This window comes from Aptenodytes forsteri, unplaced genomic scaffold (assembly GCF_000699145.1).
Source record: "Aptenodytes forsteri isolate BGI_AS27 unplaced genomic scaffold, ASM69914v1 Scaffold57, whole genome shotgun sequence".
Classification (NCBI taxonomy): domain Eukaryota; kingdom Metazoa; phylum Chordata; class Aves; order Sphenisciformes; family Spheniscidae; genus Aptenodytes; species Aptenodytes forsteri.
This window is the reverse complement of record NW_008796220.1, coordinates 1,374,682-1,402,451: the sequence shown is the minus strand read 5'-3', so window position 1 is coordinate 1,402,451 and position 27,770 is coordinate 1,374,682. Positions and strand designations below refer to the sequence as shown.

The following is a 27,770-nucleotide window of genomic DNA, read 5'->3' as shown; positions in this document are numbered from 1 at the left end:
TTTTTTTTTTTTTTTTCCCCCTTTAAATGTACACAATATTACAAATTTAATTTTAAGCTGTTTGAATCAGTCTGTAAAAAAGATTTGATTATACCTGAGTGTTCTGGCCCCAGTTTTTCCATATCTCAGTAATCTTGGCGGTAATTGGCTGATTAGCTCCCTCACACTCCATCTCTGCCTCAGTTTCCATGGTAATGTTACAGGAGCTATTATAGATGAGAACTTCATCTCTTTCCACTTTAGGGCTGAAACGAGAAGGGAGGTTAAATGGGGTGTCATCAATCTTAATGAAATGCAATTATTTTTACTCTTATTAATCATTGCAAGCCATTAGCTTGTGGCAACTCCTGGCCACCATTTGTCAAACTTTGCAAATTTCTGTAATTTTGTTTCCATTCTTTTATTGTTTATTTGTTTTTCCCCCCTTTATCTGTACACACTCAGGATGAAAATACATGCAGTAAATATCTCTCAGTGATGCCTTTCTGCTTCCCCAAACTATTACAAACAGTAGCAAATGCCATTCTAGGACCAAGGCAGGAAGACAAGTGCAGACAACAGCTAGGGAATCAGCAGCGTTAGGATCAAAGATGGACTCCTACATGGAGTAGGGTCTGTTGGTGTCTCCCCCCTCCCCATCTTACTCACACTTAGCAATAGGGAATGAATAACTTGCAACTCCCCTAGGGCAAGTGGAGAAATTGGAAAAACCACACAACTGGCTAACTGGTCCCTAATTCCAACTGTGAAAAAATGAGCTCATTTAGGGGTTCCAATTCCTGCTACCCAGCTGATTGCAATGATGCTTTGTTGCTAGCATTGGAACATTAACTTAGGAAATTAATTAAACTTACTTAACAGCCCAGCCTAAGCAGATTCGATATATGTGCCAGTTATACTAACAGACATTTGCTCTAAAGCCTCCCCTTGCATAGGGGGGAAGAAGTAATAGAAAAGGTGGTGGGGAAGAAACATTTTTTTCCTTGGTCTTGCTGCTGACAGATGCTGACTTTGGCAGCATTTTGTTACGGGGAGCTATAGAATCCAACGTCCCTCAAAATGAGGGGAAAACTTCCCAATTTACTTCCGCAGGCTTTGGATCAGGCCAGGATAACCCAGTGTCTCTTTTCATTCCTTCCCCAGCCATTGCTCCTTCTTCCGCCTCTCCCCACCCCACCATCAAATACACACCTGCAGCTTGTGGGAAGGAGAGCAGAAAGGAGATGAGTTATAGCAACACCGACACACCTCAGAAATTATACCACTTTTCTGAATAGCTAAGAAAAGAGAGAGTTCACAAAATAGAGGATCAGATAGGTAGGACCAGGATTTTCAGATGTCTTCAGGTTCCTGAAAGCCCCATCTAACAGGATTTTCTAAAGTGCCAAAGTTAGGAGCCTAAGTTCTACCAAAATCCACCCAGTTGTAAAGTCAACACTCAGAGCTTTGTCGGGAGGGTGACGATCAGGGTGATTTGATGAAACTGAAGTTTTCAAACCGTGCTGGATGTGGCAGCTCACTGTACAAACAAAGAGCTGCTCTGACAGTGCATTTAGGGGGTATTTGTTTTCTTGCCCTTTTTCAGGGTTAAATTGTTAAAGGAAGCAGCCACATTAGAAACTACAAAAGAAAAATCTGTCTGCAAGTAACTGAACCTTTTTAACAGTGAATTTTTATTTCTATATTTAAATGAACCTTTCCCTCTGCTGTATCAATAATCAAAAGCCAGCCGTAGGGAACTATACTCGCTTTTGATAGCAACACTTTGAGAACTGCTCTTGCCCTGTACAATAATTCAATGGACTGGGCTATCTTTCAAGACTGCATAGTACTTCTTTTTAATGCTACAAGAAAAAGCTGCATCTTTTAAATAACCAACCGTTTTACAGGCAGAAGGGGGTTGTTGTTGGCTAGGTGCAGGGCACGGGCCCGATTTGCCAGGCGCTGAAGTCAATACAAGGACCTCGAGTGGTTGTTCACGTCTTTTTACAAAGAGTCAACAAGCTTTGCTTGTAGGCAAAGAGCCAATTCCTCCCTGTCCTCTAGGAACTGCATCCCGAAACCTTGATGCTGGAAAACTGTTAACAAATTGCAGTGTCTAAAGGAAATGCAAGAAAAGGAGGGGTGACGTGTTAAAGGGAATTCAGGGTTGTATCTTGGTACCAGTGTTGTTAATGGCAAGACTTGCACCTCTTGTGAGGAATATGCATTTGCCATTATGTATTCATAAAGTATAGGCTATAGTACAGACTAGATTAAGAGAAGCTTTATTCAAAGCACTGTAAAACTAGTAAGAGAGAACATGAGAGATTTAATGTGTAGTTAAGCCAGGAATTATTTCAGTAGCTTTGTCCCCATCCTGGGACAAATGTCCTAAGTCTTGAACATTTGCACAGAACTCAAATCCATATATTTCTTATTATTGTTATTATTGGTTACTATTATTAGTTACAGCAATCAATGCGTATTATTTCAGGAATTCCCCAAACAGTGCTTTTCTAGTTTGAACATTTCAATTTTCTAACACTTTGCTACAAATGCCATTAATATTTTGAAATTAAACATTTTTCTGAACTGAAATTTGAAAAAAATGTTTTCAAAAGCTCTGAAATAGGCAGTTTGGATGACTTTAAACTCTCTCTTCCTCTACTTCTCCCCAGATTTTTCAGATCAGGAAACTCACTTGAAATCAAACAATCTTCTTTGCCCCTGCTCCCGTTCAGCAAGACCCAGTTTAGAAATAGATTCACCAGAAAAAATATCAGTACTCTGGAAAATTCCTCAGCAGCCCAAGTTTTAATTTCTAACTACTAGACAAACATGAGCACAATAGGGGGAAAAGTTAATGACAATAACAAAGAGGTTTAAGAAGTTGGAAGAATGGAAAATAATAGGTAAGAAAAAGTTGATTGATTCGATTTAGAAATATCTCCCTGATAGGATTTCCTGAAGGAATAATAAACCCTGTCTCTGGGACATTCAGAATTAAATTGGACAATACCACAGTGAAAAACAATAAGGAAGCAGTGAGCAAATGGACTGCATGACTTTTCTGTCCACAGGATAAGCACAGGCACAGACCTCCCTCTCTGCTCACCCTGCTGAGACCAGGATGGAGAAGCTACAGCAGCAGAATTGTAGCAGCCCAAACCAAGAAAAGGAGCAAGAGGAAAAACCATCATAGGAATAGACTCACTGCAGATGCGTTTTTATCAGTAAAGAGCTGAGCGTGATTTTGATATCCAGGGAACAGGAAGCAAAAAACCAAAGAGACAGATGTTGGCTTGCCCTGTTGCTCTCAAGTTCGTTGGTTACCTGGTTTGGGATTACACTGATGTGAGCAAAAGGAAAGCGAAGTTCAGCTAGACAAGGCAAGGCTCCTGGAGCTTCTTGTTTTGAAACAAGTCATTCTGGGAGCAATAGAACTGATGAAATTAGTTTAATTTCAGGATTATTCCCCCCCAAGTCTCCCTACTCTTGTCTCCCCCAACAAAACTGTCCTCCCCATCTCCTAGGATGTTAGAGGACATTACCAATGCACAATGCGACTTTGGACACGTCAGTTGGCCAGCTGTACGTATCTGCTGTCTGGCCTGCAGTTTGCTGGCAAACAACAGATTAGGGCAGAATTCTGCCCTCCTCTCCCTCAACAGGAAAGTAATTTCTTTTTGCCTAACACAGATTTTCTCAAAACTGACAAGAATTTCATAATTCTTAAGACGTCCATCCTTCATGAAACCCAGGTCAAATTAATCAGAGCTCAAAAGCTGGTGGGGAGGAACTGACAGACTGACAGGCAGATGCTGTAACTGTGTAAATGTTTTTTTTTAAAAAAAAACAAGTGAAAAAAAATTGTGCAACTCATATCTTGCTGTCTTTGTTCAGTAAAGGCCAGTTGCTTTTCTTCCCTCAGCACAGGGCTTCCGGAACTCCCTCTGGTGAGTCACAACACCAGCTGTGACAAAAGGACCAGATAAGAATGAGGACCAAATCCCTGCAACTCCATTGAAATACCTGGACTGTAGCATCATGCACCAGCCAGGAATGGGTTCACGGTGTACAGCAAATCATGGGCAATGCACTGCAGTGATATTCTAATTCTCCATTTGTTTAGTGTCTTTTGAACGTTTTGTTCATCTGTTTATTCCTTAATTCAGGCCTCCCTCTTACTCCTAGAAGTAAATGCTCTGCAGGTATAAATCCCCACAGCTCCATTAAAGGCAACAGTACCATTTTATACTCCTGGGCAACTTGGCCTTGGATTTGCAAAGCCTAAGCCTTGAGTAAGTGCCTGAGCACCCTTGCTGAGTAAATATTACACAGCCTGCTGAATTTTCTCTGCAACTTTTTTTACTCATGAGTCTGCTTGGAGAGAGGAAGGGGAAAAAAAAGAAGGAAAAAAAAAACAACCTTCTGCTTTTCATAATGCTTAATCTTTTTCCCCATTGGCATCCACCAGATGTTGCTTTGGATCAGAAGATAAATATTAAAACCTAAGAAGGAACAAAGCAGGCTGTTTACAAGATGGATTTTCTGATGTCTCTCAAACACTTTAAAAAGATGGGAGGGAAGGAGGGGGGACTAGAGATTCTTTGATAGACACAAGGAATGAATTTCACAACCCAGCGGAGCTCTCTAGTGGTCTCAAGGCTAAATTGCTCTGTTGGCACCAACCTAAGAATTAGAAATTTGCTCCTTCAGTCCATCATTTGGCAGGGGCCAATTCTGCAAAAGGTGGAATACCTTCTGGAGGATGTTGCTCATGGATGGGCCCACCCAGCTGTTGGAGAGAAGCAACACTAACCTGGCAAAGAGTCCAGCAAAATGCCTCTGGGGTGGGTTGATGTCCCTCCAGTGCCACTGAGGTGGGCTGTCCTCACAGACATACAGGTAAGACACAGATCCTCTCTGGCGATAGGAATCCACCGTTACTTGGACATCACATTCAATGAAGGTGGCTCTGTCTTCTCGGCAGTCAACAGAAGAATGTGTCAGGCCACAGAGAATGGCCAAAGATGCTGCAAAGACAAGAGGGGGGGAAAAAATAACCCAAAGCAGCCTACACACCACTGACATTAAGCAGATTTTTAGCAACTGCCAGTTGTCACTGTGGATTCCTGATGTGCATGTCCCAACCTCCTCTTTGGTGCATCCTTTTTGAGGATGAGTAGGTCTCCATGCAACTCCTTCAGACCCTTTTGCTTTGTGTGAGCAAGCATATAACCTCCTTTGTGCATCAAGCATCAGGATGGTCTTTAGGATCAAATTGCTCCATCCAGAAGGAGGTGACATAAGTGATTAAATAAGAGCACGGACATTTCTTCTGGGGAAGGTGGACCATGGTTTACAGATCAGGAGTAAGGCACAAATATTTTACCAGGGAGATATGACAACTTAAGGTCTATCACAGCTTTGAAATCCAGACATAGGTTTAGTGAAAGCATTGCCACAGCTTGGAGGGCTTCTAGAGAACTTGTGTGAACTGGGATCTCCCAGTTCACCTTGCTTTGTACTTGAGTGTGACTGGAGACTTGGTCTGAGTTTGACTCTATGGATGTGGTAGGAAGTGTAATGGGAGCAGCTGCTTTGCTTTGAGGTGTATTTAAGCAACAACTGTTGTGAACAGAAATTAGGTTTTCTTATTCGAAACCCAGACAAAAATGCTTAAAAAAATCGTGAACTGTCACTGAAGTTCAGATCAGTTGAAATATTTGGTTTTAATAATTTTTTAAAAAAAAGGAATCCTTTAAGCATTAAACCATGCCAGAGATCAAAACTGTTTCTCTCAAAACCCTGAGCATGTAAAGACTTTTGGAGAATTTTCATTAATCCTGAACTAATAAAACAGTCATAATGAACTCCTGAAAAGGTCTGTGAAGAGTATTACACTCTGCACTGTAGTATCCAAGAGTGTTCCTCAAATATCAGCAGTGCAATTAATGGGAATTTATCAAGAAAGGATTTTTTGTTTGTTTGTTTGTTTGTTTGTTTAAAGTCCAGTTTGTTCAAAAGGTATCTTGTTTGCTGGGAAAGTGTCATTGTCAATGAATGTCCTGGCTCCTAAACAATTCTGAAAATGGTTTTTGAAATGGTAAAAATATGAAATGCTATATTTTCTATGTTAAAAGATTTAGTGCTTTTTGCTAAAAATGATTATTTCATATGGAGTATTTTTGAAAAGTTTATAACTGTTTAATGTTTAAGGTATTTTTTGAAATATTAAAACCTAGCATTTCATCTGCTCTGAACTTCAGAAAGAGAGTTCACAAATTTTCTGTATTTTTCTTCTCTGGATTTAGAATAAGAAAAAAGTTACCCACATCTTCACACACTTATCAATATGCTTAATCTCTTTCCTTCCCCATATCCAGCGACAATTCTCTTGCTCAGCATCCATTCGAACACAGCCAAACACAATCCCTGGCTCAAAGACCTACGTATAAACATGAGAGAGACAGGTAATAGACAGAGAAGCCTAAAGGACTGATGGCACCATGCCTATATTTTGCTTTTATTGTCCAGAAATTATGTCTAGAGCCACCTGAGGTGTCCTATAGCTCCCACAGAAGCCTTGTGTCTTCCTGGAGCCCAGGCTACCATTCCAAAGGCATTTTAAGTGGCACTAGATATCTGTGTTTTGGCAAATGAATACCATCCAAGAGGACTAAATACTACCAAGAACTTGCCTTTGCAACAACTTGCAGCAGAACGAATTCATTACAGGAATTTCTCCAAAAGACATGGCACGTATGTTTTTTTTCCAGCCAGTGGGAGGCTGAGAACTTCTCAAAACTAGCAAAGATGAAGGACATCCAAGCAGCAATGGCACTGCCCTTTCCTTCCGCCACAAACCCACAACTTTCCTGTGGACAGAAGAATTTGTTCCCCATTTGTAATAGGGTATAACAGGTCCTTCTGCTTTTCTATTCTACTAGTGACACAAAAGGCTGTGATAAGCTCAGATGTGGTAATGGAGAACGTCCAGCTACCTTAGATGAATAACCAACTAGAGCAATATTAGCCAATATTAGCACATTAGACTAGACTAGACTAGACTAGACTAGACTAGACTAGACTAGACTAGACTAGACTAGACTAGACTAGACTAGACTAGACTAGACTAGACTAGACTAGACTAGACTAGACTAGACTAGACTAGAATATTTTCAGTTGTAAAGGACCAACCACGATCATCTAGTCCAACTGCCTGACCACTTCAGGGCTGACCAAAAGTTGAAGCCTATTATTAAGGGCATTGTCCAAATGCCTCTTAAACACTGATAGGCATGGGGCATCGACCACTTCTCTAGGAAGACTGTTCCAGTGTTTGATCACTCTCTGAAGGTGAGTGGTCAAAGGCAGATTAAATTCACATTCCACAGTTTGGGGAAAAAAAAAAAAAAAACAACAGGTTGCTGAGCTAATCAAAAGAGGTTTTGGTTTTCTTTTGTCGTCTTGAAAAGAACATGGCAGAGTTTCCCTAGGTGGAAAAACAGCTGAACCTTATTTTAGGATGGATGTTAGAAATTACCCTCAGAATCTCAGGACACGAATATTTTCCTCGATACCTTGCTGCTGTCAAAGAACTTGCCTGGCTAATGTAGGTCACCAGAAGATATTTCCTGCACAGCCCTTAGAGCTCAGCAGAACAGCCTGTCACTTTTTGGATACCCCTGAAATGTTATGTGGAAATCGGGCATTTCTGACGTGCTCCAATGCCCTCATCTCAATGTTATCATGCCTGTAGGAACACAAGGCCTTGCATCCTGCCAACTGCTGAAATAATTTTTAACTCAAACCAGGCAAATGAAGCTATTCATTTATAAAATCTAAGCCAAAGAACATGGTTGCAAAGGGTTGTAAAGAGATCGGTGGAAGCAAAATCCAGGAAAACCCTGCTTAATCTATACACCCCAGAATCAAACCTAGGACCACTTTCTCCCTCTCAGGTGGAAGGAGGGAGGGATCTTGTCTCCACACCCTACAGCTCCTGTCCATCTGATGGAGACACCGCTCTTCGAGGAGATGTCGAATTCGATTCCTTCTTTGGGGATCTCTGAGGTCCTCCTATTCCCCTGCTCCCAGAGGATTTAACACTTTTCTCAGTTAGGAGGTAGTCTGGGCCTTTCATCCCCCTTCCTCTGACAGTTAAATGCAAATATCTCTTGGTATTATTGGTGCCCTTATCTCCTGCCACAACAGTAAGAAAAAGTATCAACTAAAGATTGCGACACACTTAGTATGTCCTAAAAGGATAGTCTGTCTGTTCTGCGACACAATTCTTCTTCCTGCTTAATTGGTTAGTGTTCAAACCCCAGAATGAAGCTTCTTTTTGCTTTATATTCCCTATACAGATAAAACTTGCTAATCACGTGTAATACAATCCCATCACTGAGATGAACGCATTCATCCCATTACGGCTTCTCTTTTGAGATCAGACACAACGGCAGCCAAATCTCTGCATGTTGGTAATGGGTTAGGGACCGGCTGCCCCCAACCCTGTCTTTGAGGGATACTCTGGCTTAAGCCAGGATCCTGGGATGCTCAGCACAAGGGCTTTGTTCTGGGTCACTGTTTAATAACAACTGCCGGACATGTGATGAGGCTAAAACCTACAGGAGTTCCAAGGGCAGCTGCAGATTGATTGAACAACTGCCCGAGGAGTCCCGGTGCCAAACCGCACATCCCCAGTTATCCACCACTCACAAAACGGACTGCAGAGCATAACATTAACATGTGCGGAGCGGGGAAGACAAAGGTTTTAAAAAAAATAAATAAAAAGGAAAAGGAGAGGAAAAAAGAGACCTGTTAAGGTCATCAAGTCCAACCTCTGCCTATGAAGAATTGCTCCCTAGGAGACATTCATTTCGCACAGCCGAGTTTCAGAAGTCCCAAGAGGCGACTTTGCAAGCATCTATTCCACTGCCTGATAGATCTCACTGTCAGAACGTTCCTGCTGTGTAATCAATATGCATTTTTTTTTTCCCCTCTTTCTTAATTTCATTTCTGGATTTGAAGGACAGAAGGGACCATTTGGATCCTTTGGTTTGATCTCCACAATAAACATCAAAGGCCCTCTCTTCTACTCAGGTTTCAATTGCCACAACATGTCCTCGTCATATCTTCCGCATTTACTCATACAAATCACCCCATTTCCCTGGCTAAAGTCCCCCTTGGTCCTAGCTCAGTGCATCTCCTTGGCACATCTGCACTGCTGCAACCAAAACTCATTCCCCTCTCTCGTCTTGCCCTATACAAAAAGCTCCACCAAGCCATGTCTCTCTTCCTTTTAAACCAGCCTCATTTCATTTCTAGCCTTTGATCTAAATCCTCTTCCCTAAACATCCACTTTTACCAATGTAATCTGGCTAACGGTAGGTCCAGGACTCGCTAACAAAGATCCCAAGAGCTGTTACATCAGAGCCCTAAAGCCAGGCCTGTTATTCCAAGCACGCTGATGCAACCAGGCAAATCAGACTCAGCTTTTTCCCTGACGGATCTTCTTGTCAGTTCACCTCCTTTTAAAGGTGCCTTCTTTACCCTCACCCCAATGTCAAACATACAGTCTCGGGTAGTGGCTTAATGCAAAATTTATATATGGTAGCTACCCTAATATCATATAATAGGAATATTCAGTTATTTTCTCACCTGCCTCAAGCTTCCTGCCAGTCTTCCCATCTTTCACAGGAGCACAATTCAATCCCACAGACATTAACCATGTGTTCTGTAAATTTAACCTGAGCTGAACAGAATCCACAGCTGTATTTGCACTCATCAACAGCGCTGCAACACGAGCAACAAAGCAAGAACAAGAGAAGGGGAGAGCTCTCGGGATCAAGCCAGTTATCTCTTTACCAGACCTTTAAAGACTTGTGGGTTGGTTTGGGGTTTTTTTTGTTTTGGTTTTGTTTTTCCTTGAAGGGAGTGTGGTTATGTTAATTTTATTTATTTTTTTTTATTTTCTTAAGCTTTAAGGCTGAAACTCCAATTTTAGCTCTGTACTGATTTGATTTTTCTGCAGCTTGCAAAAGACAACAGTTAAAAGAGCCTAGGCTTGCGTTCCTATTCCTTGTGCTCTGGATTGGGCACATTTCAGTATTTAACGTGCCCAGCTCTTGTCAATGATCAGACTGAAACCTTGCTGCAACCCCGCTCAACACCCGTTCCTAAGGAAGACCCCATGGGGCAGGCTTATGGATGGATCCTGCTGAGACCGGCGGTTCCTCGTGTCTTAGAAAACTGCCTGCTAAATGGGAAAGAAGTCACATTTCCTACCTGCAGAGCCTTGCCCTACGGATTTGATCACATGAGTAAGCTAGATGGACCGGTTGGGGATTCCCACGTGAACATCTCTAATCTTAAGCAGGCCAGACACAACATGACCTAGTGCTGAAACCCCAGGTGGCAAGCTGCCACCCGACATCCCACAGTGCCGGAGGGGAGGCGTTTCTGCTTCACAGCGTGCTGTAACAGAAGAAACGCAGCTTGAACTCTTCACTTCTCATCACCCGGTCCACGAGCAACGCCGGTAAATGTCAGACAAGCGTCCAACCTGGCTGAACCAGCCACTGCACCGAAGGGGCCCTGGGGCACCACAGACCTATCCCTCCCATCTCCTTCACGGCTCGTGGTCCCACCTCCCCGAAGTCACTTCACCACCTCTTCCACGTGGACGAGGCTGCGAAAGAAAGGTCTGAGCACTAGATGTGCAAGCGCCAAGTGGCAAACTTCCCTGGGCAAACAGCAGCATGTAAACCATGAGGTGAGACTGGACTAACTGCACTTAATAAATCCACTCATGCCCTAAACGGTGGGGGTGTGCAATCCCCTAAATATTAGGGGAAAGCCATCTGGAAAGCATCTTGCTCTAGATACAGATTCACCAAGGCCACATGTAGATGCGCACAGGCTGAATACTCCCTGCCTGTCTCAGGGAGTACAAATAGCTTAGCAAACACTCACAGATTTAAGCAGCCTGCAAAGGACTATTTTTTTTTTTTTTAAATGCAAAAAGTAACGTTTTCTTGTAAATACTTCATTGACAGAGAAACATTTATGCAGCTAGACTGGTGAGATTTGCAAGGCTGCACACACCAAAATCCACCGCAGGGGAGAGAGGGGTTGTCTTGTAACTGGCCTCAAAGCAACAGTGCCTGTGTCGCTTCGGTTAGCGAGGCAGCACACCCTTTGCATCTTCTCTCCGGAAACGCAACCAGCAAGCGGGCAGCAATCAGCATTCACTTGCTGACATCTAGTGTCAATAATAAGCATTGTCATCCTGCCTGTAAGATGGTTTTCCCCTGGCTGCCTCTGCCGCCTACCACTCAGTGAATTTTGAACACAGTTATTTTGAACACAGGGAAATGATCGTGCCCCTGTACTCGGCACTGGTGAGGCCGCACAGGCTCGAATACTGTGTTCAGTTTTGGGCCCCTCACTCCAAGAAGGACGTTGAGGTGCTGGAGCGTGTCCAGAGAAGGGCAACGAGGCTGGTGAGGGGTCTGGAGAACAAGTCTGATGAGGAGCGGCTGAGGGAACTGGGGTGGTTTAGCCTGGAGAAAAGGAGGCTGAGGGGAGAACTCATCGCTCTCTACAACCACCTGAAAGGAGGTTGTAGCGAGGTGGGGGTCGGTCTCTTCTCCCAAGGAACAAGCGATGGGACAAGAGGAAACGGCCTCAAGTTGTGCCAGGGGAGGTTTAGATTGGATGTGAGGAAAAATGTCTTTACTGAAAGAGTGGTTAAACATTGGACCAGGCTGCCCAGGGCAGTGGTGGAGTCCCCATCCCTGGAGGTATTTAAAAGACGTGTAGATGCGGCACTTAGGGACATGGTTTAGTGGGCATGGTGGTGTTGGGTTGACGGTTGGACTCGATGATCTTAGAGGTCTTTTCCAACCTCAATGATTCTATGATTCTATGATTCTATTAATGTTTTCACAGTTTGGATCAATTTGATTACATTTTATTCTGCTATTCTTCCTGCAATAACCAGACTTCCCTGCATTGTGCTCTAATATATTTTTTTTTCAGCACTCCAGCACCATGCCTTTTTTCTTGTTTAAAAAATAATAATAAGCAGTTTTGTGGACTGTGCCCGGATCCTGTTTAAAACAAAGAAAACTGAGGCCTTACAACCTCTCGGTGTCTCCTTTTGAGTGCTTGGGGTTGGGGTTTAAAGCCCTTTCTCTCACCCCACCCCCGCTCTATTTTTCTTAGTATTCCTCATGGATGAGCAAAGGAACCATTCAAAATGACAAGAGCAAATTTAGAATTTCAGAATAACTGAGGCTGGAGGGGACCCCTGGATGCCTCTTATCCCAACCCTTGCTCAAAGGGATGTTAAATTTCACATTGGACTGGTTTCTCAGCAACTAATCTCGTCAACTTCTGACTATTTTGGAGGATGGAGATTCCACACACCTTTGAGCAAAACCCTCGCAATTTACCCTGATGGACACTCTCACTGCCACTTTTCTTCCAGGTCCACAAAGGAGAAGAGGCCATGGATCTTTGGTCACCTGGATGATGGATCTTTGGATGGCCACAGAATGGCAAATGTTTCTGTAGATCTCAGGATGTTCTCCTAGCATCAGAGCTACGAAGGGGCTGAAGTGTTATGCTACTGAGCGTTGCAATGCTACAGCACCGAGGTAGGAGCTCTGTGCTTAGCATTTGTGGAATGGCATATGTCTCGGGGTGAGATTTAAAAGTCTTTAATCCTACCTTTTGCAGATCTTAGGAGCCTAATTCTGTGCTGCCAGTAGGGGAGGGAGGAAATATGTCTTGTCCCAGCAAATGCCCATTTGTAAGAGTTTCTTCCAAAATTGGGGCAGGGTTATTTCTCTCTGAGAGAGCTGGAGGTCATGGCATCATTCCCTGCTGTGCTGTCTCTCTCCAGTTAAGGAGGATGCTCTGGCTGTGGGATGATCTCGTCTTCCTCTCAGGGAATTCAAATCCTCATCTCCAGCTTCCCAAAGGTATGAACTGGCCAAAGTATGTCATTCATTCACCCTCCCAGTCATTCACCCTTTTCCTCCCACTGAAGCTGTCCCACCATGCAGGCAAAAATCAAAAAGTATGGGTCCACAGAAAAAAAGACATTTAAGGGAGCTCAACTCACTGGGCCAGTCATGATGGCCAAGAGGTGCTTGGATTCCCAACCCTACAGCCTTCATGCACATTTTGTGTGACACAGTTTTCCCAAGGAATAGCTGCCACAAGGAACGGCTGTTGCTGCGCACATCTCGTACACACCCACAAAGCATGTGTGGCAGCTCTGGCTACAGGCACACGGTGGATCTAGTCCAAAGCCCATGCAAAAACTGCCCCTGACAGCAATTGTCTTTGGACTGAGCTCAAAAAACAGAGGTCAATGTTGTGTTAGCTCCTCTCCTTTCTCTCGGACTGCTGCTGCCCCCTGTTATCCTGGGATGAGATACACTGGTACACCCTCCCCACCCCCCTTTTTGGGTCAATATAGGTTGACCCAAAAAGGGTCAACCCTTTTAGTTGATATTCCCCTTTTAGGGGATATTTTTAACACAATGGTAGGTTTTGTGTCTTAGCTGACCGTGTAAGCGTGGGGCAAGGCAGCTCAGGCCAGTCATCGTTGTGTTGCCCAACATTTCACAGGGGGTGCCACAGACTGTGACCAAAGTCTTCCTTGGGGAAAACCCAGTTCCACGCAGGTAAACTGCTCCTCCATTCAAGCCACCTTGGAAAAGGAGAGAAAATGGGATTTAAGACTGAGCCTGACAGCCACCTGTGAAGAAGGGTATTTTTTTAAAATCATAATTTTTGCTTTCATGCCAAAAAAAAAACCCAACAGTCACCTCAGTCCCTCACACTGCACCCCATGGAGGACCTACAATAAATCTTCATGACTTACCCCAGTTGTGATGCACAGCTGTCACCATCAGCTGAGAGGTGAACGTCAGGTTGGAGGAAGCCCAGCCCCTGGGGACATCCAAGCCCAGCACACGGTACTCGCCAACAGGGAGCAGAGGAGCTGAGCACTGCAAAGTAGAGTGAGTGATGGTGACGCCACTACAAGCAAAGTCTCCAACAAATACATAGATGGTGTCCACCTCTGTGACCCGTGATACGGTCATCGTTAAAAGGAGACCAGCTGCAACAAGTGAAAGGAAAGCAGGGGTAAACTCTTTGTTGTAACTTATTCTTCCAAGGTAATATGAGATGCCATCTATTTTTAGACTCAAAGTCCTAGTCCCATTACCCGGAGGCACCGTGCACTGGATAGCTACACAGGTGACATTGAGAACAAGGCAAGGGTGATGATCAATGAGAACAGAAGTCATTGTCTTTCCTTTCAGTGCCGAGCCTGCTAAGGTGAGCAGGCCTCCGCCATTGGTACTGAAGTTTTGTGGGTAAAACCGGTACACCTGAGGCAGGATGGTGAGAACACTGGACGCCTTTGTGAAGCAAGCTTGCCCACTTTTCCTGTTGGATATGGAAATGTTGTGGTCCCCCGGGGCAATGCAGTGTGTTTGGCACTTGATGCTGGTCTCATTCCAAAAAGTTACCTTGCAGACAGCCTGGTTATTCACGTGTACCACGGGTCTGTCACTTGGCCATGCCAACCTCTGTCCTTTGATCATCACATAGGTGAATGTCCCATTGGTCTCCCAGGTCACCAAATCCACCAGGGGGGTCCACTCCTCATGAAGGTGGAGTGTACAGTCTCCAAGGCAGACACTGCTGATCCCATTGACAGTCACTGTGACATTAAGAGCCCAAGATGCCTCAGCCAACCACTGGTAATTCAAAGGATGGGCCCCTGGAAGGACAATACAACTAATGGCATCGTTACCAGAGTTCTGGATCTCACAGGAATAATTACCATCCAGGCTGACCTCTACCAAATTCCTCCTGGATTTTAAAGCAATACCAGATATAGTGAGTAACATCCCACCACAGATTGAGCCTTGTGATGGGGATATGGAGGTTATCCGTGGAGTTATTGTAAGGGCCTGCAGCCTTGCTGTCACACGAGCATATCCTAGCTGCCTCTGGATAACCTGGATGGGGAAAGTCCCAGGTTCCAAGCTGTTCAGTGGCAAAGAACACTGATAAAACATTGCAAACTTGTTGCCACGTTGAAACTCAAGTTCACATTCACTGTGTCCAAGCTTAGCCACAGATCCAGTGATGTTTATCCCCTGGATGCTCAAGAGCAAGCTGCTATCTGTGATTTCCATTTCAACAACAGTGATCAGAGGAGTCATAGCTCTTTGGTAATTAAAGGTGGTGGTCCTTTTTGCAAAAAGAGTATGTTGAAGTGACCTACTGCTGATGACTACGTTTACTCTGACAGAGATGTCTTGTGAATCTTCATTAGACAAATTAGCAGCTGGTGGGGTCAGACACCAAACTGTCTCTTCTGCCAAATGAGTAATCATACAGGTTTGCCTGTTCATTGAAACAGAAACCAGGGCGGGATTTTGGCTAAAGCCCACCCCAGAGATTGTGAGCAGTGTTCCACCTAGGAGTAAAACAAAACAAGAGAGGAGGACGTTATATGCAGGAAAGGAATCAATGACTGTCAGCGAACAAACAAACCATGATAAAGCTGATAAGCATTGCAGACAGTGTTAGCCAGGTCGAATGGAAGAAGAAATTAAGTCCTTTTTTGGAGCAAGACACCTAGCAGTCATGTATCAGGATGATCCTACGTGGACAAGAGGCTAAGGTACCAGACAGCCAGCATCATGGCAGCTAGTGACAGTAGAAAGCCACCACAGAACTGGAGGAAGCTGTTGTGAGAGGACCCCTGAGAGTAAACAGAGACTGAACTCTTCAGGGAATGGGACCGTCTATGCAGGCAGGTGGGGAGATGGTAGAGATTGTTTGGTCCTGCTGCATACAGGGAAGCAGGATGCAGTATGAATACTTTCAAACAAAAAGCCAGAACTACAGACCTTCCTTGAATCTTCAGCCACTCAGGCAGAGTGCCAGATTTGCCATGCACTGATGGTCACTTGCCCTTGAGGAGTTCACTGACCAGAAAAGCTGATACATTGATGAATGCTTCCAGCTTCAAGCCCTCCCCTACTTATATGCTCCCAGTCTGCGCCATTTAAGATGGGTAGAACGGGAAGAGGAAGAGAAGAGCAGTTCCCCCTCCACTGTCAAAGGCAACTCTGACCAGGGCTTCCCATGCACGGGCTGGAGGAAGGCACGCTGTCTGCTTTCCCCTGTGGTTGCCTGGATGTTTTTATTCCCTAGGCATCTACGTAAGACCACAGAAGAAGACGGCAAATGGGTAAACAGACTCCTGGTGTGAACTGGTAGGATCATTCATATGGAAAAGCAATTCAGGAGGAGTTAGACACAAAGTTATGACCTCCAGCTGAGGCTGCCCTTGTGTCTAGTGTTGGAAGCTGGAAGACTGTTGTAGAGAAGTATCATCATACACTGCTCCACTCATACAATCTTCCTAAATCATCCTATATTTAGGTCACTCTGGGAGACAGGCTATCTTAGGTCTGATCCAGCGCAGTTGTTCTACAACATGGCAGTGGAGTCTTCCTCGCCACATTGACAGGAGAAGGAGCCTTGGGAGGCTCTGCTACCACCCTTGCCACTGACAGTAGGTGTTAATTATCTGGAATAAACGTGAATCCTGATACCGTGATTTATATAACATTGCAGAGCAGCAGTATCGGCACTGCCTCCTAGGTTGCTGAGAATAAGAGCAGCACTGAAGAAGGAGCAGTCTAGATTTTAGGATGTGATAAAGACAAAGGTGCAAACCCTCCAGCATTCCCAGCCTAATCCCATGCTTCCAAGTCCAGAGCTGCCTCCCTTAAAGCCATCTGAAATCTCACTCCATCTTCATTTAGTTTGCAGTACCGGCACTCCCAGTGTCCTGCCTTGCTTCACCCTCTTTATCCATAAAGCCCATGTCCTTCCTTTTCCCATGATCTGGCTGAAAAATAAGTTGTTTTATAATGGGGTTCCTTTTGAGTGAGCTCAAACCCTTAATCCAGATGGCCACACAAGTGTTAGAGACAACAAAAGACTAGAGATAAGGTGGGGAAAGGACTGCTGCTTTTTGCAGCGATGAGATTCTAAGTCAGCTTAAGGCATTCATAAAACTACAGCCAGAATTAATCAGCTCTTATTTAAATTTCAATTTACCCTTAAATATGAAAAGAAGGGTGCAATTTTCTTAATTTTTTTATTTTTTTTTTTAGTATAGCTTAATCTTCAAAACTGATAGCCTTTGCTATCCAGACTCTATCCACTCTCTCATCTTTCAAGGCTTGGACACTTCACAAACTATTGAACTAATCGCGTACCACAAAGCCTCTGAGTTTTTGTATCTTTACACGTGTTGTGAGCCTGGGAGAGCAATCTGTGGAGGACCTGAGGTTGCATCACAGGAATTTCTCTGTCTTCTCTAAAAGTGTTTCTAAGGGCTCATGTGAAATTCACTACAGAGATTTAACTTTCCCCCACCCCCAGCCAAATGACAAAATAAGTCAACCACCCAAATCTGCTTTTTAAGATTTAAAGTAAAACTTTTCTTTTTAATTCAGTGATGTTTTGCTCTGAAACACACTTAAATTATTTCCAATGTTTAAAAGCTTGGAATGGGATTAATAAATATTTCACTTTTGATTAAAATTAACATCAAAAAAAGGGGTTTTTTTGTCTTTTCAACTTAACAAAAATGAATGTCCCCTTTGGGATCACTTGAAATTATTGTTTGCTTCAAACCACGATTGTACCCCGCTTTCCACCTAACTTTCACATAGAAAGCCTTGAAAGATGGAGATATAATGACTGAAAGAAACAGCACAGATGAGTCAGGTGTGGGTGTGCTTTGTTTTCCCAATGGGAACATGCAAGGATACATGAGCAAACACTTTGGGAAATCAAATTCAAAGCACAAGGGACCCTGAGTCAGCCAACCAGATCGAGGGATGCTCACTACAATCCCACATTTCCAGACTGCTGCTGTCTGCCGGTTGATGTCTGCATAATAAAGGGTCACAGTTTTAAAACGCCCTCATTTAAAGTGATGTGAAATGGGATGCCCTTTCCATTCCTGCAGGAAAACTGTGCCCTTGATCCCTTTAACCTCCATAAGTGGCTGCAGATGTACCGACGCTGTTTACCCAGAAAGGAGCCACAACATGGCTCTGTGCTGAAGATCTCTGAGAGGTACTGGATTAACGGCTCAACCCTGCAAAACACAAGCAACATAGAAAGGTTGGGGGGGGTGGGGTGGGGTTTTTTTTTAATTTTTATCTCCTGCTGCAGCACTATGCTTTCTTACAACTCCTTCGAGGTTGGAAGGCCAAACGCCCACCTGGCACATGCCCCTTGTTCAATGCCACAATGACAAGACCGCCCCACACCCCAGATTTTTCCATGTGATTTGAGCTACATCTATTATGAACACTGTCTTGTCAAGTGGCAGCCTGTGAGCCAAGCTCAGTCCATGAGGCACAACTGAATTGCCCATCAAAAGAAGCAAGAATGAGGGGCTTTCTGCCGAACAGATCCCACTGTAGCCACAGACAGGAGATGCAAGTGCAGCAAAGAGACATCCCAGCTGCCTTCCCTCCTTACATCCTCCCACCAGACAGCGGAGGTAACTGCAGCAAGAGGAAACCCAGACATAACCTCCTGAAGCCCACTCAGATAAGGGTGTAGCTCTGCTTCTGTTCCACCTACGTCTATTTTTCCTCCTCATCACTCTCTTCTCAAAAACACCCCCTGCCCTAAAAAGACATGTTAGAGAAGTAGGCCTTCCCAAGCCTGCAATCCAGCCCACCAGAGGTCAGAGCTGTCTCCTGGGATGACCCATCTCCCTCCACTCTCTGTCCCTGGAAACAAAGTGATGGTGCTGCTAACAGACTCCAGTTATCAGATGGGATGAATCCCTGCATTTCATCCCACCGACCACAGGCTTTCTCCTTCTGAAGTTCATTAACGCAACAAGCAGCTTAGGGTGGTTTGTGAGCAATAAAAGCAGCTCCCTTCTCCCCAGTACCATTGTTTCAGGATCATTCTTAGTAGCTGCCATGGGTGAGAGCTGCGTGGCTGAGGAGCAAAACTGTGGTGCTTGTGAATGCATTGTTGCATCCCACTTTCAGGTCGGTTTTCCCCCACATTTTAATTTATTTATACCACAGTTATCTAGGCATGAACTTGAAGTGTCACCTTAAAAGATGGAAATAGCACAATTTAAAAATTCTCCAAACAAAGCGTTTTTTTATTTTTCAAACTAGCTTTTGTTTTTCTCATGAAAAGTGTTTCTTTTCTTCTGCGGTTTTCCTACAGCAGGATTTATCTGCATTTGACCTGAATCTGTGAATACCTTTGATTGCCTGGATATGCATTTTTCATCAAATCAACTGTTTTTTCTAAAATGTTTCTCTCCTGCCTCCTACTGATTCAAGGGGAGTTAATTGACTAGCATTAGCAGTTTGCTGACTTGGGTTCCACAGATCAATAAATGCCTTGATAATTATTCATAATTTTATACCACGCTGCAGATTTCACTGTTAGGTGCAGAATTTGTGAAAACATACCTGTCTCTTTCAGATTAACCCTAAAATACCAAATAGGACAGAGAATGAAATTTATATCTTAAGGAAAGTACCTGCATTCACACACCTGTTTGAAGCGACAGCAATGCCATTGATGATGACAGAAACATTGTACCATCCCGCAGCCAAGGCTGGAAGCGTCACATTAACACCATGGTCCGTCTGCGCCTGGATCTGTGCCCATGAGCCCCCAACTTGCACCTTGATATCTGACCCTCGGTAGCTGGCAAACTGGGATATTCCAATCTGAAGCTCCTGACCCCCTGCAGAGAGGAGAATGGATGAGACTATTTCAGTGTTTCTGGCAACAGTTATTTTAGCACGCGTAACCATTGCCCGAGGAAGAGGATGGAGTCCCGTCATGCCAGAACAGGTCCAGTCACGTCCATCAGCCCAAAACAAAAACTAGAAGACAACAGTGGTTCTGTATCCTACTCATCCCTTGGAGTCCCTGGTAAGGTCACCAGCCACTAGGGTTGTCTTGAGACATTAGCACAGTGAACTTGGCTATGACCATCTACGGCCACTCTCAGCCTGCTGGTACACACTCAGGATAGGATCCATGCTCCCTTCCCATAAACGTCTATCCTATAAATATCTGCAGCTGATTAGAGCCAAATCCAGTCTTTCTAAAGCTCACAAACTGGAGCTGAGGAGTTCCGGGATTTTTCCAAAATCCCTGACAAATGATCCAGACCACATTTTTCAACACTATTGAGCTATCTAACTTTAACAGGGGCCTCCCACAGCTAAATGAAAATTGCCTTGGGTACCTGAAGTCAGATGCCCACATATGCTCCAAAGCACCTTGTTTTCAGGAAACGTGGCGCTCTCTCCCATTTAAGCTTTGTTGTGAGCCAAATTATATTCAGATGATAGAGGATACTTTCCTTTATTTGTGCCTACTGCAGTAATAGAAAAAGACAAGGGCAGTAGAGAAGGGAATTTCATAACCTAAATTCCTCCTGAAATAGCTTAAAAAATTAGAGTGCTATGCATCAGTCCAAATAAAGGCATTTTCACTGAGAGAGCTATATCTGTAGCCAGTGAAGAGAAACAGAGCTTTTATGGCATGATTCATCTTATTGTAAGGAAGACACTCAAAAGGGCTGTGGTGAATCCCACCACAGAATTGCCTATTTCTCTTCACTGACTTTGCAAGACATCTAAGCAACAAGCACAGAGACATGTTTAGGAGGTAAATCTCATCCTGCTGTCTCCTCTGAAGGGTGGGGGTTCAATTGCACAGAAGCAAGAATAAACAGGACAAGAAGGGGTCTTCAAGTCCAACTCCCTGCTGTCATAGACCACTACGTTACATAAACCCCTTTCCTAAATTCATCGAGCAAAAAGTGTTAACATTTCTTTACCATCTGCTTAGGCCAGCCAGCCCGAAACACTTGTCTACCCACAGAGTTGCTCCAGAACAGTTGGTGAAGACCAGCTGTCCCAGAGCAGCTTCATTTTTGTCCATTCCTCTTTTTCACTGAGCTCACTCCATTTTAAAAGCAATGCTGCATGTGGCACTGTTATCCCAGCCGCACAGGACAATAGTCAAGAGCAGCTCATCTGCTTTACACTCTCACCTTGTCTTAATCAAAATGAACTTTTATGGGTTAGTCCATCCTTACTAGAGGTTCAGATCTGAGTAGCAATTTTTTCTTCCAAGCAGAGGCCAGGGTCACTTGGCTTTAGCATCGCCGCAGCAGCAGGTATGGTCCCCGTTAGCATTCAGCACCGCAGCCTCAGCTTTGGAGAATTCTCTCCCTTTCATGAAGCATGAGAGCCTGTACAAAGCTCCCCTCATCTACCAGCTCCTCTAAGCAGGTCTTGAAGCCAGTACTTTTCAATTCTGCACGCACAAAGAGTCAAATAAAGTTTGAAAGTTTGAAAGCCTGCAAAGCTGAATATATTAATAACATGAACTCTTTGGACTCTTGGTCAATTGTCAACTTAATCCTAGATATGCCTGGAAGGCATCGGTGTAATTTATTTATTCTTTTTATTGTATAGGAGGAAAATTATATTAAAAGCCGAAGCCGTGGAGGTTCTGAATAGAAGATTGAACTCAGCCACACCACTGTTCACGAGACATTATAACATTAAGGAATTCCTTGCACCTGGGCTGCCCGCGGCTAGAAAAATCTCCCCTTGGTGTTATGGTATCTGAATAATATTCAGATGATAAAGGAGGTTTTTCTCTTATTTATGCATTCTGGAGTAATAGAAAATGACAAGGGCATTTGGGGAAAGGAATAGAAATGCTGGACGTGCAGCAAGAAGAACATTTCGTCACTGGCAGTCACCTAACTCCTTGCATCCCCACCAAGTCCAGCCAAACTGCTGAGCTGGGGGGAGCTTTATTAAGGTGTGCACTGGAGAGGCTGCAAAAAGAGAGGGGGGGAAAAAAAAACCAACAGATGATTGCATCCTTGGAGGAATGGGGGTGGGGTGGGTAGGAAAGCAGGAATATTTCTGCCTTTCTCTTATCTTCCTTCCTCTCTCTCAGCGAGGACACTCTCTAGAGCTCATTTCTCTTGTCATGGCTGAACCTGTTACCAAGAATGAATGGGTGGGATTGTCCTGGTTTCGGCAGGGATAGAGTTGGTACAGTGCTGTGTTTTGGATTTGGGACGAGAACAATGTTGATAACGCACCGATGTTTTAGTTGTTGCTGAGCAGTGCTTACACTAGTCAAGGACTTTTCCGCTTCCCACGCTCTACCGACTGAGCAGGCTGGAGGTGCACAAGAAGCTGGGAGGGGGCACAGCCAGGACAGCTGACCCCAACTGGCCAAAGGGACATTCCATACCATGGGACGTCATGCTCAGCATATAAAGCTGGGGGAAGAAGAAGGAAGGGGGGGACGTTTGGCGTGATGGCATTTGTCTTCCCAAGTCACCGTTACGTGTGATGGAGCCCTGCTTTCCTGGAGATGGCTGAACACCTGCCTGCCCATGGGAAGCAGTGAATGAATTCCTGGTTTTCGCTTTGCTTGTGTGCGTGGCTTTTGCTTTCCCTATTAAACTGTCTTTATCTCAACCCACGAGTTTTCTCACTTTTACCCTTCCGATTCTCTCCCCCATCCCACTGGGGGGGAGTGAGCGAGCGGCTGGGTGGGGCTTAGTTGCTGGCTGAGGTTAAACCACAAAAGGGATTATTTCAGATCAGAGTTAGAGAAACGTGAAACAAAAGGAGCACTATACCACACCTGACATCCTGTGGACATCATCCATACTGGCCTAGGGCAAGCAACACTCATTATCATAGAATCAGAATAGTTTGGGTTGGAAGGGACCTCTAAAGGTCATCTAGTCCAACCCCCCTGCCGTGGGCAGGGACATCTGCAACTAGAGCAGGTTGCTCAGAGCCCCGTCCAACCTGACCTGGAATGTTTCCAGGGATGGGGCATCCACCACCTCTCGGGGCAACCTGTGCCAGTGTCTCACCAACCTCAGCATAAACAATTTCTTCCTTCTCTCTAGTCTCAATCTACCCCCCTTTAGTTTAAAGCCATTCCCCCTTGTCCTGTCGCAACAGGCCCTGCTAAAAAGTTTACTGCCATCTTTTTTATAAGCCCCCTTTAAGTACCAATAGGCTGCAAGAAGGTCTCCCTGAAGCCTTCTCTTCTCCAGGCTGAACGACCCCAACTCTCACAGCCTTTCTCATGTATGCTAGAGTGAAAACAACATAAAGCAACTAGGACTGATCAGGACTAGCAGGAAACACGGGGCTACAAGTTAAAAGAGAACAACAAAAAAACAGTGTTGGATCACCAAACTCCATAGACCTAAATTCCCTCTGCCCCACCACCATCAGCAATAATAAGACTTCTACAGACAATGCCCAATACATGTCTGCAGTCTTTTCACCTGCTATGCCACTTCTGTTTCTGCTCAGTGATATAACAGTAGGGTTTAAGGAAGGATCATACTGGAACAAGTTGGTTACTGTTGTTGACTGGTACCCAGAAATTAGTGTCACGTGGACAGCAGCATCTTCTGTCCCCTAGAAGCAGAAATGAAGAAAATGTCAGGGATAAGAATGCACCAATAAAAAAAGTTATTCCCTATATTCCTGTATGGCCCATACTTAATAAGTCAGGCACATGGGCACTGACAAAATTTATATATATACGCTGGACTCTACTTAAATGCGTACAGTTACATTGTCTTTAAAGGAAATTCTATGGAGAGTTATAAACTTTAAAACAATCCCAGACTATGCAGATTTTCATTTGTTATACCCATCCTAGTAAATTAAACAATGGTAAGTAAGAGTGGCTGGAAAGCTACCCAGCGGAAAAGGACCTGGGGGTGCTGGTCGACAGCCGGCTGAACATGAGCCGGCAGTGTGCCCAGGCGGCCAAGAAGGCCAATGGCATCCTGGCCTGTATCAGAAATAGTGTGGCCAGCAGGAGCAGGGAAGTGATCGTGCCCCTGTACTCGGCACTGGTGAGGCCGCACAGGCTCGAATACTGTGTTCAGTTTTGGGCCCCTCACTACAAGAAGGACATTGAGGTGCTGGAACGTGTCCAGAGAAGGGCAACGAGGCTGGTGAGGGGTCTGGAGAACAAGTCTGATGAGGAGCGGCTGAGGGAACTGGGGTTGTTTAGCCTGCAGAAAAGGAGGCTGAGGGGAGACCTCATCGCTCTCTACAACCACCTGAAAGGAGGTTGTAGCGAGGTGGGGGTCGGTCTCTTCTCCCACGTAGCTAGCGATAGGACGAGAGGAAATGGCCTCAAGTTGTGCCAGGGGAGGTTTAGATTGGACGTGAGGAAAAATGTCTTTCCTGAAAGAGTGGTTAAGCATTGGACCAGGCTGCCCAGGGAAGTGGTGGAGTCCCCATCCCTGGAAGTATTTAAAAGACGTGTAGATAAGGCACTTAGGGACATGGTTTAGTGGGCATGGTGGTGTTGGGTTGACGGTTGGACTCGATGATCTTAGAGGTCTTTTCCAACCTTAATGATTCTATGATTTTATGATGATTCTAAGTCATAGGCATAGACGGTTAACCCTTCGCTTAAACTATTAGTATTGTCCTGGGTATAATTTTGCCATGCAGCAAAGAACACTGCTGCTAGCAATCCCTAGGCATGTTTTTGAATGACACACAGATAATGTCCAGAGGAGATCTGGATGTAAAGTAGAACATTTGGAGCTGAAGAGGGTTCAACAATATGAGCAAGAGCAATTGTCCCAAGCATGTTTAAACTACTAGTATACACTAAGCTGAAAGTGGAGACATGCAATTTTACTGGAGTTCAAAGCCACAGTTTTGTTTATGTGAGGCTTAGCTAATGACGATGCAATCTGGATTTTTTGCTGACTGTTTCACTGGTTTTCGTAAATCACCTATCAATCTATTGTTAATTAAGCTGGTCTAAACTGTAGGTGGAGTCCATGTTAAATTGTCCCACAGCCAAGACTTGGCTGATGGGCTACTTTTTGCCCTTCCCCAGTGTAGCTCAGGCCAGAAAAACACAGAAAAGCCTGTAGGCTGCTGACTGTTCCCAAATAAATGCGGTTTCTTACCCGAGAGGGAACTTTACATTCAATTCTTGTTGAATTTCGGTCATCCTCCAAAATTGGGCAAGGCTGTGATCCAAACAACACCAAGTTCAGCCCTTCCAGATTGGTCCCCTTGAGAACCACACTCAGTCCTCCTACAAAACCAATTATTCCATTACATTCAAGATGTGGAATTATATTTTTCTATACAAAGGATTCTTTATTAATAGGTGACTACAAAAGGGAGTACTGTCTCTCAGTTGATCTGATGATGATCTGCTTCCACCTTGCTATGCCTAGCTTCCTTTCTTTCACCAGAGATCCTTCTTGGCTATTATTTGAATTCTTGTCCATGATACAGGAGGACTGGGTTTGTTTCTTGCTTTACTTTTTAATGACATACTTATTTAAGCCGGCAAGGTCTGGCCTGTGATCTTAACCTTAGAAAGATCCCCAGCCCAAGAATGAAATAAGGAAGGAAGGAAGAAGCACTAAGAATGGAAAATGAGCTTAACACAGCAGGTGCTTTCACAGTTCAAATAGCTGCCAAGCACCCTGCTGTCAAAAAAGCCTGTAGCATGTGTCTAGGAAAGTTAGGTTAGAAAGGGGACTTGGCAGGGCTTGAGACTTAGCAGAGTTCTAAGGAAAGTCACGGAGGGCTTGATTCTGCGAAGCACTGAGCAACCTCAGCTGTACTTTGTGTCAGGCAGAGCTGAGCCTCTTCAATCACATGCAGGATCATACCCAGCACAAGTCGGACTTGCACTCGGTCTTTCTGCAGCAACCAGTTCCAACGCAAATAGGCAAGATGCCCCTCTGTTTTTTTCAAGTGACTAGAAGATTCATAAACATTTCAAAGAGAAACAGAAAAGAGAGCAGGAACAGACATCAATGACAATTCTAACCTGGACTTTGTTCTTTGATACAGTTCAGAGACAAATTAAAAAAAAAAAAAAAAAAAAAGAAATCTTCCTTGAAACTTACAGCTGGTTTCTGTAGTCATCAGTACTGCAGAGTTTTAGGACTATGGCTGGACAGACTGCTCAGACAGAATTTTTGTTACTGCAGTGTTTATGTGCATGTGCTATACTATCATGGCTATATTACACCCCAGCTGAGCTTTTATGATGCTTTTCATGTGTGATGTAGGTAAACTTCTATGGTAAAGTCATTATATATTGATGGCAGAATCCCTTGTACCTTTTCCTCAAAGCATCGTTTCCCACTAATTCTTTAAACCACCAGAGAAGTCTAGAAGTTTAATCTTCTAGATTTTGTCTGGTTGGCAGCAAAAACAGGCAAACAGCAATCAGGTATGTTAACAGCAAGCTCCTTCCATCCACTGCAACATGGTAGTATCTTTAGAAAGGCATCCCACGCCTATAGAGATAGGTCACGGGGAACTCCCAGCACGGCACCACTGAGACCAGTGATATTTTGACAAGAGGGACCTGATGCAGCAAAGTACAAGATGTTTCCCTGGCTTCTTCTCCTGTAACATTAAGTTTGCAGAGCCAGAAACAGCAAGAACTCAAAACTGAAGCCACTTGTCTGATGTGATAGTCGTCAGATAAGGAGCCTCAGATTTAAGAGTACAAAATCTTAAGTTTTGATATCTACACTTATATCCATATGCAATGAAATACTGCATATGTGCACTTTACGATAAGATTGAAGAGAGGTATTTTAAATGGAAGAAATTAAAAACACAGATGGAAGCTGTAATTCTTTCCAATTATAAATGTTAAGGCATATGTAATGTAAGATAGCATTATACTTGCTTTCTTTTTAATGAGTGACAGATCACTGTAATTGGGAGAAGAACTGGATTGTCAGCGAAGGAAATGAGAAGCAAGGCCCAAGCACTAAAACTTGCCATTGTTGGTTTTTTTCTTTTAGGGTTTTTTTAATGAATTAAAGCAGTGAGTATCAACCTTATGTACTATATGACCCTCCCACTGGAGAGGAGGAAGAAAAAAAAAAGAGGAAAGAAAAGTATTAGAATATCTTTCTTGCCATACACTCTAACAAAACATAAAAAAAAAAGAGGTGGCTATAACTTCTTGCTTTTCGTCTTAGGAACCCTACATTCTCCCAAGACCACCCCATGGCTTATCCAAATAGGAGTCCACAGACCATCATTCCCTTCCTCTGCCTGCTCCAAGGTGGCCATAATCAGTTCTCCAAGCCACATGGCTGAGCTAGCTTCATGCTGCACCTCGGCCAGTACTCCTGCTCTCAGTGATGTTTGTTACCATGAACTCAAAGCACCTCAATAATAAAACTAGAAGGTTTACAGACAAAAGCTGGATAACTTTTACTGTCAGAGTAGACCTGTTATAGACCACCCAACCAGAATGAAGAGGCAGATGAAGCATTCTACAAGCGGCTGGCAGAAGTGTCACAATCACTAGCCCTTGTGCTCGTGAGGGACTTCAACTTCCCGGACGTCTGCTGGAAATACAACACGGCAGAGAGGAAGCAGTCTAGGAGGTTCCTGGAGTGTGTGGAAGACAACTTCCTGACACAGCTGGTAAGTGAGCCTACCAGGGGAGGTGCCTCGCTCGACCTGCTGTTTACAAACAGAGAAGGACTGGTGGGAGATGTGGTGGTCGGAGGCCGTCTTGGGCTTAGCGACCATGAAATGGTGGAATTCTCGCTTCTTGGTGAAGTAAGG

General features: G+C 44.2%; 1 protein-coding gene across 1 annotated transcript in view; it reads right to left on the bottom strand.

The window, feature by feature from the left end:
* The window catches only part of PKHD1 (polycystic kidney and hepatic disease 1 (autosomal recessive)), a 289,357-nt gene that overhangs the window by 221,374 nt on the left and 40,213 nt on the right, over positions 1 to 27,770 (bottom strand). Inside the window, exons 27-34 of the mRNA XM_019474554.1 lie at positions 25,118 to 25,248; positions 23,456 to 23,591; positions 19,651 to 19,846; positions 18,144 to 18,211; positions 13,889 to 15,502; positions 13,571 to 13,714; positions 4,805 to 5,018; positions 95 to 245 (exon numbers count right to left, since the gene is read on the bottom strand). Coding sequence (XP_019330099.1) covers positions 95 to 245; positions 4,805 to 5,018; positions 13,571 to 13,714; positions 13,889 to 15,502; positions 18,144 to 18,211; positions 19,651 to 19,846; positions 23,456 to 23,591; positions 25,118 to 25,248 — 2,654 coding nt within the window. The remainder of the gene's footprint in view (positions 1 to 94; positions 246 to 4,804; positions 5,019 to 13,570; positions 13,715 to 13,888; positions 15,503 to 18,143; positions 18,212 to 19,650; positions 19,847 to 23,455; positions 23,592 to 25,117; positions 25,249 to 27,770) is intronic.